This window comes from Chlorocebus sabaeus, chromosome 9 (assembly GCF_047675955.1).
Source record: "Chlorocebus sabaeus isolate Y175 chromosome 9, mChlSab1.0.hap1, whole genome shotgun sequence".
In the NCBI taxonomy this organism is placed as follows: domain Eukaryota; kingdom Metazoa; phylum Chordata; class Mammalia; order Primates; family Cercopithecidae; genus Chlorocebus; species Chlorocebus sabaeus.
Window position 1 is genome coordinate 25581778 of NC_132912.1, and position 19830 is coordinate 25601607.

Consider the following 19830-nt stretch of genomic DNA (forward strand, 5'->3'; position numbering starts at 1 on the left):
GAAATACAGAGAACACCATAAAGATACTCCTCGGGAAGGGCAACTCCAAGAAACGTAACTGTCAGATTCACCAAAGTTGAAACAAAGGAAAAAATGTCAAGGAAAGCCAAAGAGAATGATGGGCTTCCCTTTGTGGGTAACCCGACCTGACTAACAGCACATCTCTCGGCAGAAACTCTACAAGCCAGAAGAGAATGGGGGCCAATATTAAACATTCTTAAAGAAAAGAATTTTCAACCCAGAATTTCATATCCAGCCAAACTAAGTTTCATAAGTGAAGGAGAAAGAAACTCCTTTACAGACAAGCAAATGCTGAGAGATTTTGTCACCACCAGGCCTGCCCTACAAGAGCTCCTGAAGGAAGCACTAAACATGGAAAGGAACAACCAGTATCAGCCACTGCAAAAACATGCCAAATTGTAAAGACCATCAATACTAGGAAGAAACTGCATCAACTAGCAAGCAAAATAACTAGCTAACATCATAATGACAGGATCAAATTCACACATAACAATATTAACCTTAAATGTAAATGGGCTAAATGCTCCAATTAAAAGACACAGACAGGCAAATTGGATAAAGAGTCAAGCCCCATCAGTGTGCTGTATTCAGGAGACCCATCTCACGTGCAGAGACACACATAGGCTCAAAATAAAGGGATGGAGGAAGATCTACCAAGCAAATGGAGAACAAAAAAATGGCAGGGGTTGCAATCCTAGTCTCTGATAAAGCAGACTTTAAACCAACAAAGATCAAAAGAGACAAAGAAGGCCATTACATAATGGTAAAGGGATCAATTCAACAAGAAGAGCTAACTATCCTAAATATATATGCACCCAATACAGGAGCACCCAGATTCATAAAGCAAGTCCTTAGAGACTTACAAAGAGACTTAGACTCCCATACAATAATAATGGGAGACTTCAACACCCCACTATCAACATTAGACAGATCAACGAGACAGAAAGTTAACAAGGATATCCAGGAATTGAACTCATCTCTGCAGCAAGCAGACCTAATAGACATCTACAGAACTCTCCACCCCAAATCAACAGAATATACATTCTTCTCAGCACCACATCAAACTTATTCCAAAATTGAACACATAGTTGGAAGTAAAGCACTCCTCAGCAAATGTAAAAGAGCAGAAATTATAACAAACTGTCTCTCAGACCACAGTGCAATCAAACTAGAACTCTGGATTAAGAAACTCACTCAAAACTGCTCAACTACATGGAAACTGAATAACCTGCTCCTGAATGACTACTGGGTACATAACGAAATGAAGGCAGAAATAAAGATGTTCTTTGAAACCAATGAGAACAAAGATACAACACACCAGAATCTCTGGGACACATTTTAAAAAGTGTGTAGAGGGAAATTTATAGCACTAAATGCCCACAAGAGAAAGCAGGAAAGATCTAAAACTGACACCCTAACATCACAATTAAAAGAACTAGAGAAGCAAGAGCAGAAAAACATACTCAAAAGCTAGCAGAAGGCAAGACATAACTAAGATCAGAGCAGAACTGAAGGAGATAGAGATACAAAAAACCCTCCAAAAAAATCAATGAATCCAGGAGCTGTTGTTTTGAAAAGATCAACAAAATTAATAGACCACTAGCAAGACTAATAAAGAAGAAAATAGAAAAGAATCAAATAGATGTAATAAAAAATGATAAAGGGGATATCACCACTCACCCCACAGAAATACAAACTACCATCAGAGAATATTATAAACACCTCTAAACAAATAAACTAGAAAATCTAGAAGAAATGGATAAATTCCTGGACACATATACCTTCCCAAGACTAAACCACGAAGAAGTTGAATCCCTGAACAGACCAGTAACAGGCTCTGAAATTGAAGCAAAAATTAATAGCCTACCAACCAAAAAAAGTCCAGGGCCAGATGGATTCACAGTCCAATTCCGCCAGAGGTACAAGGAGGAGCTGGCACCATTCCTTCTGAAACTTTTCCAATCAATAGAAAAAGAGGGAATCCTCCCTAACTCCTTTTATGAGGCCAACATCATCCTGATACCAAAGCCTGGCAGGGACACAACAAAAAAACAAAATTTTAGACCAATATCCCTGATGAACATCGATGCAAAATCCTCAATAAAATACTGGCAAACCGAATCCAGCAGCCCATCAAAAAGCTTATCCACCATGATCAAGTGGGCTTCATTCCTGGGATGCAAGGCTGGTTCAATATATGCAAATCAATAAACATAATCCAGCATATAAACAGAACCAAAGACAAAAACCATATGATTATCTCAATAGATGCAGAAAAGGCTTTGACAAAATTTGACAGTCCTTCATGCTAAAAACCTTCAATAAATTCGGTATTGATGGAACGTATCTCAAAATAATAAGAGCTATTTATGACAAACCCACAGCCAATATCATACTGAATGGACAAAACCTGGAAGCATTCCCCTTGAAAACTGGCACAAGACAGGGATGCCCTCTCTCACCACTCCTATTCAACATAGTGTTGGAAGTTCTGGCCAGGACAATCAGGCAAGAGAAAGAAATCAAGGGTATTCAGTTAGGAAAAGAAGAAGTCAAATTGTCCCTGTTTGCAGATGACATGATTGTATATTTAGACAACCCCATCATCTCAGCCCCACATCTCCTTGAGCTGATAAGCAACTTCAACAAAATCTCAGGATACAAAATCAATATGCAAAAATCGCAAGCATTCTTATACACCAATAACACACAAATAGAGAGCCAAATCATGAGTGAACTCCCATTCACAATTTCTTCAAAGAGAATAAAATATCTAGGAATCCAACAAGGGATGTGAAGAACCTCTTCAAGGAGAACTACAAACCACTGCTCAACGAAATAAAAGAGGACACAAACAAATGGAAGAACATTCCATGCTCATGGATAGGAAGAATCAATATCGTGAAAATGGCCATACTGCCCAAGGTAATTTATAGATTTATAGATTCAATGCCATCCCCATCAAGCTACCAATGACTTTCTTCACAGAATTGGAAAAAACTACTTTAAAGTTCATATGGAACCAAAAAAGAGCCCACATTGCCAAGACAATCCTAAGCAAAAAGAACAAAGCTGGAGGCATCATGCTACCTGACTTCAAATTATACTACAAGGCTACAGTAACCAAAAAAGCATGGTACTGTTACCAAAGCAGAGATATAGACCAATGGAACAGAACAGAGCCCTCGGAAATAATACCACACATCTGCAAACATCTGATGTTTGATGAACCTGACAAAAACAAGAAATGGGGAAAGGATTCCCTATTTAATAAATGGTGCTGGCAAAACTGGCTAGTCACATGTGGAAAGCTGAAGTTGGATCCCTTCCTTACTCCTTATACAAACATTAATTCAAGATGGACTAGAGACTTAAATTTTAGACCTAAAACCATAAAAACCCTAGAAGAAAACCTAGGCGATACCATTCAGGACATAGGCATGGGCAAGGACTTCATGTCTAACACACCAAAAACAATGGCAACAAAAGCCAAAATTGACAAATGGGATCTAATTAAACTAAAGAGCTTCTCCACAGTGAAAGAAACTACCATCAGAGTGAACAGGCAACCTACAGAATGGCAGAGAAAATTTATGCAATCTACTCATCTGACAAACGGCTAATATCCAGAATCTACAAAGAACTCAAACAAATTTACAAGAAAAAAACAACTCCATCAAAAAGTGGGCAAAGGATATGAACAGACACTTCTCAAAAAAAGACATTTATGCAACCAACAGACATGTGGAAAACTGCTCATCGTCACTGGCCATCAGAGAAATGCAAAACAAAACCACAATGAGATTACCATCTCACACCAGTTAGAATGGCAATCATTAAAAAGTCAGGAAACAACAGGTGCTGGAGAGGATGTGGAGAAATAGGAACACTTTTACACCGTTGGTAGGACTGTAAACTAGTTCAACCATTGTGGTGGAAGACAGTGTGGCGAATCCTCAAGGATCTAGAACTAGAAATACCATTTGACCCAGCCATCCCATTACTGGGTATATATCCAAAGGATTATAAGTTATGCTGCTATAAAGACACATGCACACATGTGTTTATTGTGGCACTATTCACAATAGCAAAGACTTGGAACCATCCCAAATGTCCATCAGTGATAGACTGGATTAAGAAAACGTGGCACATATACACCATGGAATACTATGCAACCATAGAAAAGGATGAGTTCATGTCCTTTTCAGGGACATGGATGAAGCTGGAAACCATCATTCTCAGCAAACTATCACAAGAACAGAAAACCAAACACCACATGTTCTCACTCATAGGTAGGAATTGAACAGTGAGAACACTTGGACACAGGAAGGGGCACATCACACACTGGGGCCTGTCGTGGGGTGGGGGTAGTGGGGAGGGATAGCATTAGGAGATATACCTAATGTAAATGACAAGTTAATGGGTGCAGCACACCAACATGGCACATGTATACATATGTAACAAACCTGCACGTTGTGCACATGTACCCTAGAACTTAAAGTATAATTTAAAAAAAAAAAAAAGTCTTTACCTTAAAGAAATAAAAATAAAAATAAATAAAAGGAGCATTCAAAAAGTTAAAAAAAAAAAAAAAAACGGAAAAAAAGAGAAAATCTCAGAGTTACTCGGTTCTCTTTTCTCGATCCAATAAAACTTGGCTGGAAACATTCATAGTATGGCCAAAGTCCACCATGCTGAATAAGACAGACCTACACTAGATCTCATGGAGAGTTTGGAGTGACATTAATTTTTTTCTTTGTCTTCTGGCTACATTAGGGATTTTAGAGTAGCTCCTGAGACATTTGTTTATTTAAGGGATTTTGAATAATTGAGGCCCTACCTACTGTTTAAATGCTGATTGAAATATACTGAAACTTTGGCAAGGAAAACACCTTGGTTTTTGGATGGATGATCCATGTTTTGAGTAGATATCAATGTTTCTGTTGACAAGAAAGTTCCATCTAGATAATGCCTTTGATGAAATGTTTTCTCCAAATTAGAACTTTCTGATTAATTAGACATTATTTTCCAGAAAGTTCATACCACTAAGACAGATAAAATGGGTTGTATAGATTACCACTCAAAATGAGGTGAAATAGCAATATTTAGTTTGAGAAAAGTGTCAAATGAAATGTTTAATAATAAAAAACATTTATTTAACAATTACTACATGTCAGAAACTATGTTAAGTGCTTTATATGCATTATTTAATTAACACATAATCACATGAAATACATACTTTTATTATCCTCATTTTCCAGATGAAGAAATTGACCAGAGAGGTTAAGTAAATTGTCTAAGATTGTGCAAAGTTATTTAAGGATAGAGTCAGAGTTAGGATTATGTCTAACATGGTGCTGAAGTCCTCATTCTTAGCTGCTACACTGTGCTCGTCTCTTCTGACTTCAGTGATCAAACAAGGCGATTGTGAATTTTACTAAACCTTTCCACATTCAACCCACAAAAGACATGATTTCTGTCGTGTGTGACAAAACAAGGTTTTATTTATAAAATATGCCACTGAATGTTTAGCAACCTGTGTTCTCACATAGCTGGCAATAGTATCTTTACTTATTGTACTGGGCTTAGTGCAGTTAGAACTTAAATTTCTAGAAGCTGCATATAAACATGTTCTAAAATTTTGTTGTTGTTGCCTTAGTAACTTTATTGTGACCTGAGTGTTCCACGAGCATCCTAAACTTAGGTTGGGGATATGGAAATCTATTTTATAATGGTTTTAGGAAAAAGCAAGGTATTAGTAAAAAATTAGAAGATTCTGAATGCTATCACAACAAAGTGTACATTTAAATGAAATGCAACAACAAAGTGTACCTTTGAAAAATATTCCATAAACTGAATGAAATTTTAAAATATATGGCATTTGTATTTATATGTGAATAAGACTTTCTAACCCATCTATTTCTAAAATACTTACGTTTAATAATAGACAAAATGCATGCTAAAGAATTATAATTTTATTTTTTCTTCACCTGTAAAACTGATGAAAATTGTTTGTTTGTTATTTTCACAGCTGAATTTTTATTCCTCTTGTGGGGTGTTTATCTCTGCTATGCAGTGCGGACAGTCCCATCGGCATTCCATGAGCCCCGCTATATGGCTGTTGCAGTTCACAATGAGCTCATCATCTCTGCTATATTCCATACAATTAGGCAAGTGATCTGTAGAGCTAGTAAATACCTTTTATTTTTCTGATATGTTGCATTTTAAATAGCAAAATTAGATGCATAATAGAAAGACTTAGGAAAGATAGCATTTTATAAGTTGACTAATTTCTTTTATAGATATGGAAAATGAATAGTTTGTTTTTAAAGCTGTTGTTAGTTCCTTCTGCTGTGTTGTTTATTGCCTTCTATTTTGAAGGTTAACTCAATGTTATTGTACTATCTTAAGCCACTTATGGAAGTATAATGGAGTATTGTTTATAATATGTAGCACTTTTCGTTATGAAGATATAATGCAGTATGTGCATACATTGTAAAGCAGATACAGTTAACTCATCTATGTTTTCATTCCTGTTTAATGGGCTGGTTTATATTTTCAAAATCTCAGTATTCATATAGACAACTTATATGTATGAATTCTGTGGAATTCAAAACACAAAAACTACTTCAATCTGATGACTAGATTATCATGTGCAATGGGCTTTGTCACTATCACACATTCTAGTAATGAATTTCTGGGATAAGAATGTATAGCTTGGTCCTCTATTTTGTGATCATCCCAGGTTTCTCTTTAGCAGACAAGAACAGAGGAGGAAGACAGTGGCTTATCATGAAGTGAACATGAAACATATATGACTTATCTTCTGAAAATGTGTCCCTGATTCATATTTGAAAATGAAATGAAACTCTCAGGGCAGAACTGTAAGAAGGAATTCCATCATTTAAAAAGCAACAAAAAGATGTCATTCAATTGCTTGACAGATATGGAAAGTCAGGACACACTTAAGAAAATTAGAAATGTTGAATATTTGTCTCTGGACTCAGAGGAAAGAAGGATCCCCTTTCTTTGGTTTCTGTTCCATTTTTGGCCTTCAGACTCTCCTGGAGATCAGTGAGAATGGAAGAGCGGGTGGGAGGAGGAGGCTGTGGGCCTGGGGGAGTTTTGTAGGATGCCTATCCTCTCTGACTTTAGTCAACAATCAGAAGATGCGGTCTTGCATCATTAGAAAGAGACATTGCCAGACAGCAGTGGGCCACAGTTACTGCCTACACTTTTAAAACTCTTAAATAAGAAAAGGAGGTATCTATGGTCTGACAACACTGGAGGCTCCATCAAGAGGCCAGGAATCTAGAGAACTGGCCTCTTTGCTTTGTCTTGCCCTCTCTCTCAAGAGAGAGGAGAAAGACAGACGTTAGAAGAGGAAGGAAAGATAACAATGGAAATATAAGATTGTAAATAAGCAAAGTAAGAAATGGTTTTTCAGCTACTCAGACTGGAGTTTCAGGACCTAAGAGAGGATGCCCTCAGTCGACAGTATCTTGAGTGCCATAGAACGTCTCCTCCTGATGCCAGAGCTCTATCAGGCTTGCCATTTTCCCCAGACTTTCTTCCAAGAAAAGCTACTTTTTTGCTTATTTGCAGAGTATTTCATGATACAACAAACATGCTTTTCTGCAACCAGTTACAAGTTAAATGTTAACAAATCAACTAAAGAGTTATAAACCAGTAAGGCGGCTTCTCAGAGATGAGTTTAAATGTCTTCTATGGTCAAAGTGTGCTTATGTAGTGCAGAAGGTTGTCCACCAGCCTTTTAATAAACTGCTGGATTTTTTAGAAAGAAATTGTCCAAGTACTTAAATCTGTTTACAGGTTTAATATCTAAATATCCTTTTATTCCTCAAAGCTGACTCTGTTCAGTTCTCATCATTAAATTTCTTTTCTCAATAGATGTCAAACTCTAAACTGACCCAGGTTCTTTCAGGAGTAGGCATAGTAAACCATCCTTAAATGAATCTTTTAAAAGTTTAGGCTGAGCACAGTGGCTCACGCCTGTAATCCCAGCACTTTGGGAGGCTGAGGTGGGTGGATCACGAGATCAGGAAATCAAGACCATCCTGGCTAACATGGTAAAACCCTGTCTTTACTAAAAATACAAAAAATTAGCCGGGCGTGGTGGTGGGCGCCGGTAGTCTCAGCTACTTGGGAGGCTGAGGCAGGAGAATGGCGTGAACCCAGGAGGCGGAGGTTGTGGTGAGTGGAGATTGTGCCACTGCACTCCAGCATGGGTGACAGAGCAAGACTCTGTCTCAGAAAAAAAACAGATGTTTGTTAAAGAAAAATCGTAAAACGATAAAGAAAAAAGTAAACTCCCCAATCACATTACCCAAAGATAATCACTGTTGACATCTTAGTATATCACTTTTAGATGTTTATGTGTGTTTGTATATTTATGATACATTGCACTTTCTAGTCTCCTTTTCAGTGTCACAATGCAAGTTAGCATGCTGAGAAGTCCTGCTGCAAGAAAACCTATTTAGCATTTCGCAAACTTAATTGACCATGGAATCCCCCTGAACCTCACTTGACATTTGATAACAGCATCCCCACTTCAGAAAATACTGTTTTACTACTGATTCAAGGTGACAGGAAGTACACGTTAAATACTGATTGAAAACAGCTTTACTACTTTGCTTTAAATCTTTCCTACAGAGCCCTAAGCAACCCATTGGCCCAGCCGGAATAATCACATGAACATGAGCTTGGTTCTTACAGACACAGGCTCTGATTGAATGCTCCATGTTGAACCTAGTAAATTTGGTGTTGAGTAGACATGACGTACTTGCAAGATCAATTTTCTTCCAGACAACTGTGTGGACCCTTGTTACTTTTGAAAAGTGAGAACTTCCATTGGTAGCAGTATGACACACAAAGGCTAACTAGCTTGATAGGCTTTGATTTTTTTAGCAAGCTTAAATAAACCTGAAGAAGCCCTATGTTTTAAGTTCCAAATTTGACCTACTGTATCTTTCTGCCTAGACTAGATTGGATCAGACTGTGGTATATTGACTTTAAAGAATCATAGCATATATTAGCTAATCTCAGAAATTTAATGTATATGTCTCTAAAGGATGAAGGAATGGAATTATAGTTTAACACAGTAAATCTGCATAACACTGATTTTGAGGGAATTGATAGGGAAAAAGTAACAGGCAATAATAAATCAAGTATGTACAATGTCTTATTTACATATGGACTGAATTTATATATGTGATGGTTCAAATGTTTTTAAAGTCCAAGAATAAGCAGCAATAACATAATAATTTAAATCAGCTATATCCATCTTGGTAATTTTTTTCTTGAATGGAATAATATAAGACTTCCAACATTGAAAAATATATTCTCTGTCAGTATAGCATGTGTTCTTATATGCTTAAAATATAAAATTGTTTGTGTGTATATATGTATATACACATATATAAGTTAAAAACTATGACCACACATTATATATAGATTTACCTTCATTCATACCAAATTGTCAAATTGCACAAAAATAGACTAATAGCAAAGAATTAAGTCTAAAAGGATAAATAACACAGAGGCGCTTTACCTAGCCTGTTATAATCCCTTACTATTTTTAGTGCTAAGCATAAAGCAAACCTGTGAGAAAGTACAAGACTTTTAAAATTGTGTTTATTTTTAACCTCAATTTTCAAATATTTTATGCTCCTGGCTTTTAGACCTATTTTTTAAAAGATGAAATACTCTTGAAAAAATAAAGCTTTAAAATTACCGCAAAACTCAGTTTTTCTCAAAATATTTCTAGTCGGAATTACAACCTTAAAAACATGGCAGTGATTTAAAACTGATTAATTTGGGAGTGATGTCTGTATATTTAACAGTTGGTGGTTTTTTGAAGGTTCAGTATTTTAAATTATGTGCAAGCATTTGTCCTTCTAGATATTGTCATGCTAGCTTAAAGTGTATTTGGTTTGCATTTAAGATGGAATTCTCGGTACAGGAGGATCCTTTTATGAATTTGTCTCCTTTAATGTAACTTTCTGCTCCAATACTGGAATGACCCCCCAACAGACTGTATTTGCATTATTTTTCCAGAGTGTTATATCCCTTATATGCCTCAGTGACTATTACTTATTACTGAGTATAATGATCGTATTTCAATGCTTAAAAAAAAAAAAAACCTGACCCAGGAAAACAGACTGTGTCAAAAGTCTTTTCAGAAACTTCTGTCAAAACTGGTTCAGTTTTGCAGTCATATTCAAGGTATGTGTAAGGTCACACTTTTCTCGCAAAGAAGTTAGAGAAGATGGTTAGCCAGAAAGCCCTATCCCTATTTAATGAAATGTGAGCTATTGTGATGAGCGCCCTATACTTTATGTATGTTACAAGCCTATTTGGTTTGCATCTCTAGACACAAGGGAAAACAATTCTCCATTTTGGGTAACTCCTGAGCTTCCATTTTAGCTTGATATCCTTAAGGGAGCAGCATGGAGGTGAAATGAGAAAGAAATCCTCTTGATGACAATTTTAAACATTAATGATAATTTACTTAGTAAATTTGTCATTAATATGGTAGAGTGAAGATATAAAAGTTAGCTTCTTCCTATTTTAGCCATTAATATATGTTTGTTGTGTGATTATAATATGGGCATTTTCTTAGGATGTTAACTTTGCAAATTTGATGATGTAAAACAAAATTGTAATTCTCTGATTTCAAATGGCAAAATGTCATATTTTGCCTTCATGGATAAAGAATGGATAAGACCTTTATAAAAGCAACCCCTGGTTTCTGCGTAAGGATGAATCCTTAAAACATGAACTGTGTACATACACCTATTAATTTATGAAAATATTCCCAAATTACTAGAGTAGACCTTAGTACTGAATTTCTCACCATTTTTCCTGCAGAGGCATACTGGGACACAACTTTATAAATTTCTCAATAAGATATGATTTTTAAATACTGCATTTTAAATTTTAGAGAGTTTGATAATTTGGAACAATTTATTTTAAAGGGTACATTTTACAAACCATTAGTATGTTTCATTAAGTGGTTTTATTCATTGTTTTATCATTTGAATCGTTGGATTAGTCACAAAGATAATTGTCCACCTTTTTTCTTAATTATAACTCTTTTTAAACATTGATGTTTTGTAGGCAAATTATGAGTTCTAAGAACATTAGAACTCATAACTCTGCAAATTTGTATTATAAGTTTGTAGTCTACTCCTCTTTTGAATTTACATATATTTCCACTTTGATTTTCAGAGGCCACTTCGCATACAAAATAATAATCTTGGGAATTATGCTGCCTTTCTTACTGTTGTTAATCTAAAATCATAAATAATAAAGGGTTCATATCTTATGCATCAAATTAAGCTTAGACTTTGTTCTTCTGAGATGAAAATATATGCCATAGAAACAGTAATACAATTTCCTCTTTCTTTTTTTAATACAATGAGGAAAGAAGAGTTTCCAAGTAATCCTAGTGTTTTAAGTAGAATCTTAATCTTGGATTGTTAAACTCAATTAATTCTCATTTCAGATTTGTTCTTGCCTCGAGACTTCAGTCTGATTGGATGTTGATGCTGTATTTTGCACATACTCATTTGACTGTGACAGTCACCATCGGGTTGCTTTTGATTCCAAAGGTATTCCTCTGATATTACTTTTTTTTTTTTTTTTTTTGCAAAACTTATTTTAAATGAACATGGAGTTGTTTATCCTGTAGGCAAAGGGAGGTATGGAAATTCGCTTAACATTTAAAACAGTTTTAAAGCTCCCTCCTCAGGAAACTGGCTGTCTGTTTTCTTTTCGAATTTTGGAAACTTCTTACTTTTTAAATGCCTTTGTTTGTACAAAAACCCATCATCTGTTTCAGTCTTTTTCCAAATATATTGATGTCTAATATGTTTTAATTATTATGGGCTCATTCTAGCTGTAACATCAAGATCATTTTTTAAAAGAACTCTCCTAAGAATCCTCTTGTTTGGATTCATATCCAGAGAAATCTTGTGTTTGAAACATTCAAATAATTTTTATGTATATGGAAATAAATTATTATATATAGAGGAATCTCCTTAATGATAGACACTGACAGACTTATCCAGGCAGCACCATGAAATGAGGAAAAATGAGCCAGGACTCAGAATGCAGGGATTCTAGACTCATGGCTCTCCCAGAAACTGGCTGTGTGTTATGACAGTAGCCAGGACTTTTGATTTTTTTTTATGATGTAATAGTAAGGCTTCCTGGAATAAAATAAAATGATATTGGAGTTTTTTTCTGTGAGGGGAATGTATTATACAAATTATAGCATTATTATTTTCCTCTTTTATACGTAAACACAATAGTAAAACACTGTGTATCTTTTCAGTGCCACAAAATACAGTGTTAGCACAACTGAAACCAGAATTGTGATTTCTTGTCTTTCACTCCAGGCTTTTCCTCAACTCTCGCAGTTAACCAAAACATTGAGATTCAGCCTGATTGAAAAGGCTAAACCATTGTAAACAGAACAAGATACCTATACTTGAATTACATCAACTAGACACAAGTATTTGTATAGATTATCTTAACTATTTTAATACTTTGCATAATACGATTACACTTTTTTTTAGATGGATGGAGGTATACTGAGATTATTTAATAAATTGTTACTGAGTTCCAAAGAGGAATGAAAACATCTGTTCATACAAAACACTTGTACATGAATGTTCATAGCAGTGTTATTCATAATACACAAAAAGTAGAAACAACCCAAATGTTTACCGACTGATAAATGTATAAACAACATGTAGTATATCCATATGATGGAATATTATTTGTCAGTAAAAAGGAATGAAGTTCTGGCACATGTTACAACAATAAGAAGTGCAAAAGCCAGACACAAAATGCCACACATTGCATGATTTCATTTATGTGAAATGTCCAGAATGGGCAGATCTATAGAAACAAAGTAGATTAGTGTTTGTCACGGGCTGGGGGAAGGATGAATAGAAGTGATTGCTTAATGGATTCAAGGTTTCTTTTTGAGATGAATATTCCAAAACTATTCTGGAATTAAATAATAGTGATGGTTGCACAACCTCATGAATGTAACAACAAGAACTGACATGTACACTTTAAAGTTATAATTTTTGTAGTATGTATGTGAATTCTATCTCAATAAAAAGAATGTTAAAATATTATACAGGGGCATTGCTAGGCATTGTTATATATCCTTAGAATAAGAGAAATGAACAGATAAAAACCTGTATTCTCACGGTACTTATATTCTGGAGAGGGGGAGGGGGAGACAGACAAATAAGGTATTTAAAACAGTATTTTAGATAGAGATAAGTGCCAAGGAAAAATAATAAAGCAGGAAATGGGCAATATATGACAAATGACATTTCTTAAATCCATAATTGTCTCCAAGACTTTGAAAACAAGGAAAAACAATTTCATTTTTATAAATGACCTCCAGGTGGTGTAACCAGTGGCATATGATATTTTGGAGGGCAGGAACTCTATGACAGTCACAATTTGTGGCCTTTAGTTCATGGCATCTGTGGGCCTCACAAACAAATGTAGAAGAGTAAAGATTCAGTTTACCAGGGAGGTTGGAACAGGAGGATGGCTTCAGCCCAGGAGTTTGAGACTGCTGCATACGATGACCATGCCTGTGAATAGCCACTGCTCTCCTGGCTGAGCAACATAGCAAGACCCTGCCTCTCTCGCTAAATATATATGTGTGTGTATATATATGTATACATATATATGTGTGTGTGTGTGTGTGTATATATATGCAATGCCTTATAGTGAGCTAGGTTCTACAGCTCATACTGAATTTGTTTCAGTTTTCACATTCAAGCAATAACCCACGAGATGATATTGCTACAGAAGCATATGAGGATGAGCTAGACATGGGCCGATCTGGATCCTACCTGAACAGCAGTATCAATTCAGCCTGGAGTGAGCACAGCTTGGATCCAGAGGACATTCGGGTAATGCCAGTAACTCTATCTTTCTTCCTATTTCAGATTAGCCTTATTTATACAGGCAGGCATGTGTGGGTTGGTGGGGGGGGGGTGTGCATGCATGTGCATTCATGTTTGTGCATGTATGTCTCAGAAAGAGGGAATGTGTTTGGGTATGAACTGAAGATGTCAAATGCAGAGTTAATCCAGTTCTGAAATATATGAACCATAGTATAAATTAGAATGCACAGGCCATTTCAACTTTTATAAGTAGCCTGGTCAACCTCAGGAGTCTTAACTGACTTACTGGTATTCATAGTGATGAACTGATTAGACATGTTCCATAATATATGTTTATGACATCTTGCTTAGGGAAAGGTAGGATAGATCTGTGGAGCAGAGAGGAGAGCCTGGATTATTTAAAATAATCTATGACAACATATCAGCATCTGAAGGAAGCAGATTTTTTTAGCAGTCAAAGGACTGTTACCCTCTAAGCCTAATCTAACATCACATGTAACTTTATCAATGGCCACATGATGCTTCCAATACTACTCAGGGATGTGGTTCACCTATAAACAACATGCTGTGTTTTGTTCTGGTCCAGGCTCAGTCTGGTCCACACAACTTGAATGTGCAAAGTGCTTGCTCTTTGATGCAAGGTTAGAATACATGAGTTGGTGTCTTAAAGTCCACACTTTATGTGAAGCAAAACACAAAATCAGAAAATACAAATCAGAAAAGTACAAATCAGAAGGTGCTTGCTCCTTAAAGCAAGGTTAGAATACATGAGTTCGTGTCTTAAGGTCCACGCTTTATGTGAAACAAAACGCAAAAGAATCAGAAAGTACAAATGGGGAGAAAATCGACAAGTACATAAGAGAAAGCTGTAGAGCAGTTGCCCTAAAGAGCCCAAGTTTACTGAACTCTAGTACCATGTAGTGATCTTCTATGGCGAAACACTAAATTCTACAGTCCTTTGAATTTGCTTTTGTTCTGGCAGGATGAGCTGAAAAAACTCTATGCCCAACTGGAAATATATAAAAGAAAGAAGATGATCACAAACAACCCTCACCTCCAGAAAAAGCGGTGCTCAAAGAAGGGCCTAGGTCGTTCCATCATGAGACGCATTACCGAGATCCCAGAGACAGTCAGCCGGCAGTGCTCTAAAGAGGACAAGGAGGGCACCGACCATGGCACAGCCAAAGGCACTGCCCTCATCAGGAAGAACCCCCCAGAGTCTTCAGGGAACACAGGGAAATCCAAGGAGGAGAACCTGAAAAACCGAGTCTTCTCACTCAAGAAATCCCACAGCACTTATGACCACGTGAGAGACCAAACGGAAGAGTCCAGTAGCCTACCCACAGAAAGCCAAGAGGAGGAGGTGACAGAAAATTCCACACTGGAATCCCTGTCGAGTAAGAAACTGACACAAAAACTAAAAGAAGACAGCGAGGCTGAGTCCACGGAGTCGGTGCCGTTGGTGTGCAAGTCAGCAAGCGCTCACAACCTCAGCTCAGAGAAGAAGCCTGGACACTCACGAACGTCAATGTTACAGAAGTCTCTCAGTGTCATAGCAAGTGCCAAGGAGAAGACTCTTGGATTAGCTGGGAAAACCCAAACAGCAGGCGTGGAAGAAAGTTCTAAATCCCAGAAACCTCTGCCAAAAGATAAAGAGACAAACAGAAATCACTCAAATTCTGATAACACAGAGACTAAAGATCCCACCCCCCAAAACTCAAATCCTGCAGAGGAGCCAAGAAAGCCTCAGAAATCTGGGATTATGAAACAACAAAGGGTCAACCCCACCACTGCCAATTCTGACCTGAACCCAGGCGCCACCCAGATGAAGGACAACTTTGACATTGGGGAGGTGTGTCCTTGGGAGGTTTATGACCTGACCCCTGGTCCTGTGCCTTCAGAATCAAAAGTTCAAAAGCATGTATCTATTGTGGCTTCTGAAATGGAGAAAAACCCCACTTTTTCCTTAAAGGAGAAATCTCACCACAAGCCTAAGGCAGCTGAAGTTTGTCAGCAATCCAATCAGAAGCGCACAGACATGGCTGAAGTATGCCTTTGGAGGAGCCAAGGCCAGTCCATTTTGGAAGATGAGAAGCATTTCATTTCCAAGACTCCAGTTCTCCCAGAGAGGGCAAAAGAGGAGAACGGAGGTCAGCTTCATGCAGCCAATGTGTGTGCTGGGCAGAGTGAAGAACTGCCCCCGAAAGCTGTAGCATCAAAAACAGAGAATGAAAATCTCAACCAAATAGGACACCAGGAAAAAAAGACATCTTCTGAGGAGTATGTGCGTGGCTCCTATAACTCAAGTAATAACTTCCAGCAACCTTTAACGTCACGAGCGGAGGTGTGCCCTTGGGAGTTTGAGACCCCAGCTCAACCAAATGCTGGAAGAAGTGTAGCTTTACCTGCTGCTTCTGCTCTAAGTGCAAATAAGATAGCAGGGCCTCGGAAAGAAGAGGTCTGGGATACTTTTAAAGTGTAGCATCCCCAGGAAGAAGAGGAAAAGGAGGGAACCCCGGATTGGATGACAGAAGATATAAGATTCAAAAATTCCCAAGAAGGATTTGTCAATCGAGGAAAACATGACAGATGGTGAGGTGAAGTCAGAAGTATGGGTAGAAGAGGACCTGGGGGGCAAGAGCAACAATGTCATAATGAAGTCAGACTTTGGTCAAGAAAGTCCTTCCCCTGGTAACACTAGGAAAATCTTTCCATTTCAGCATGTTTAAGGAAAATAGCCCACGATGTCTGCCCTGATCAATATGTACCCATGGGACTTTGAAGATCCTAGGCCAGGTAGACCAGGAGGCACAGAAGACGTACCAGATTTGCAAAGAAGGAAAAGGTATAAACGTATATAACTGAAATTCTAAGTAGCTGACCGAGAAGAACTTACTTTACCTATTTAACCTTGATAGCACTGCTAATTTAATGCATCCCAAAAATCTCTTTTATATTAATGATTGCTTTCATTTTCTTATCAATATATGTTTCAGTACATCGTTGTGTCTCATATTCAAGCATTCCAGATTGTATAATTTTTGCAAATAACTTTGGTATTATGTGACACAACACATTTATGCAATCTGCAGCTACTCAATTGTTATTGCACCTTACAGAATACCTGCTATCTATCAACTTTAGTTGATTCTTGAAGTACAGTAAGCTTTCTCTGGCTTCGGAAGCCATCACTGTTACTATAAAAACTTTCAGTTTTGGCTGTGGTTTATATATTGTGACTTTGAATTGGACTCTATTATTTCACATCATGGTTTGTTATACTGTCTTAATCAGGGTTTTTTATACAAGTTGAGTTACTTGTTTTGCATTTCTTGTTAGGACTCAGAAGCTTTATTAATATTGGAGATCAAGTGGTCCTACTTAGTCATATGTCTCAATAAGTTAAGGACAACTTATCCATTGTTTATTCAAAGTCAGAGATAGATAACACCTTCATTCCAATTAATTGTCCCTTTTAACTCTTTCAGTATTTCATACTTAGCAGCATTTCCTAAGGAAGAAGCTAAGAGTGAGAAAAATATACTGTGCATTATTATTACCTTTGGAAAGGGAAGACTCTAGGGATGACATGAGAAGTATAGCAGTACTACAGACCCGGGAAGTTTGCCTTTCAAAAAAACACAGGTAGCTCCTGATAGCACTTTCAAGGGATTATTTTTTTAAAGCAAAAAATTATGGTAGCATCAAGATCATTGTATGGATATATTTTTACTATCTGCACTGGAAATACAGTATTTTAAATTACCTTAAACTATTTATTCTCATAAACTCTTACTCATTGCTTCAGCTAGAGGTAGAACTTGCTGGGCTCAAATCCCAAAGAGGTTTTATAACCTTATTTATTCAAAGCCTATAAGGTGGTATGGAATCTTAATTCTCCCAAGCACTGGAAAATGTCTAAGTCCTGCAAATTGCCATTGTGAGCCACTTGCTCAAAATGTAACATGTAAGGTCTATTTGCAAGGCAAAGCAGCCCCCAAAGCATATTTTATAAAGCTTATTGCATTCCACACTGATCTCTTGGCATGGGAATCCTAAGCTGCCGACTTAGCCCTACCGATATGATCATGCAATGAGATTCCAAAGCTCGGTCTCAAAGAATCACTCAGAAATAGAACTGAGACTTCCCTTTTTCTCCCTGTAAACACCAAAGTATCAACTGCTTATTTGGCCAGGACACTCCCAGCACAAATAACTATTTGTTTATGTCACAAGCAGCAAGGAGGACATGCTAGGGTGATAAAAGATGGAGAAACAGAATCAGAGGGTGGATATAGGGCTGTTCTTAGTATTATTTTCAGTGGAAGGTAAAGACAGAATTCTCCATATTCATCGTCAAATTTTTCTCAGTGATCTTTTTATTCAGGAGTAAGTAAGCACTTCACTGTTTTGCAAAGCTGTGCACAAATCTTCCTCACCCATTTGCTGGCTTTATGCATTACTCAGGTTGGTGGGGTCAGTTTGAAAAGATATAGAAATTCTATTTTTGTGTCTTTACACCATTTATGTCTTTTATCTCTTCCTTTTCAATGAAGGCCTATATGCTTGGTGACCTCCTTTAAGGAATCTTTGTGAATTGGGTTGGAAGTTCCTAGACCCACATACTTGTTTCATTTATGTCTGAAATTTGTTAGCACTTGATTCATTCCTTGAGAAGTATGCGGTCAAGCATCAGTGACTTTCTATTGCACTTCAGGACTGATCCTGCTAGAGATGTGACTTAAAAAGACTTGCCAAATTATACCTTAGCGACATTCTATAGTTCATAGATTATTCTCCACCAGCATAAATCAGTGAGAGTGCCTAGAGTCTTTCTGAGAGTTTCATTGCCATTATCAACAAGAGAAGTTGAAATTTACAAGTCAGGAAGTTATTGTTCTAGATTGATAACCATAGAAAGTGAATAAACACTTTTAAGGTCGCAAACATTTGCTAGGTTGTCCTTCTCAATGCATGTGCAGGCTGCATCCTGTTCTTGTTTTTAAGCCAGGGTTTATAAATAAGTAGATTTATACCAATCTTAATAGAATTGTATATTTTATGCAAGAATTAAATGCTTTACGACATGAAGTATAACTCAACCCATTGTAAACTTTGGTGGCAATATGGATTTGAAACTCGACAGTTCTCTTGTATTTGCTTCCTAGGTTTCTGCATGCAAGTTATGACAGGTAGGACTGAAAAAACACTGCCTTTTGACGTCTAGCATTTAGCAACTGAGAGTCGTAGAGTCAATAAAGCTGTAAGTCTCTTCACTTAATCTGTGGTTCTCCTAAAACTATTATCTGAAACCTACAGCATCCCACCATGAAATATTTGGTAAATTTATGTTGTGACGTGTTGCAGCATGTAAATAATTATAACTTCTCTGCAATAAAACATATTTATATGAAAGTGATTTGTGGGGATTTGTGTGTTCATCTATAGAAAACTGAATTTATTTAGTCTAACTTTAAAAGAAATTCCATATATTTGTTTGGCTCTGGTATCCTTGTGCACATACATCCTCATGTTGCCAGTCTGTAGGAATATGTAATTAGTCAAATGTGGCCTCAAACACACAGGTAATCATTTGGGAGGCAAGCAAACCTATTCGTGGTTTTGATTTAAGATGGCTCTTCCCGAATGGGAACTAACTCAGCTACCTTTTTTGTTTGCTTGTTTACTCCACACACAGTACCAGAAAATCTGCTAAGAAGTGATGATACAAAGATAACCCCTTCAGGAACACTCAGGCCCATGAGAGTATCCAGTCACTGGTATAATAATATGCAGATGAGCATAACTAAGGTCAGAGAAGTCTCACTAGAGAGTTCAGGTTCAC

General features: G+C 37.0%; 1 protein-coding gene across 1 annotated transcript in view; it reads left to right on the plus strand.

The window, feature by feature from the left end:
* The window catches only part of GPR158 (G protein-coupled receptor 158), a 422564-nt gene extending 403147 nt beyond the window's left edge, over positions 1-19417 (plus strand). The window contains exons 8-11 of the mRNA XM_008002559.3: positions 6053-6191; positions 11549-11654; positions 13845-13991; positions 14968-19417. Coding sequence (XP_008000750.2) covers positions 6053-6191; positions 11549-11654; positions 13845-13991; positions 14968-16467 — 1892 coding nt within the window. The 3' untranslated portion in view covers positions 16468-19417. The remainder of the gene's footprint in view (positions 1-6052; positions 6192-11548; positions 11655-13844; positions 13992-14967) is intronic.
* Positions 19418-19830: the final 413 nt, after the last annotated feature.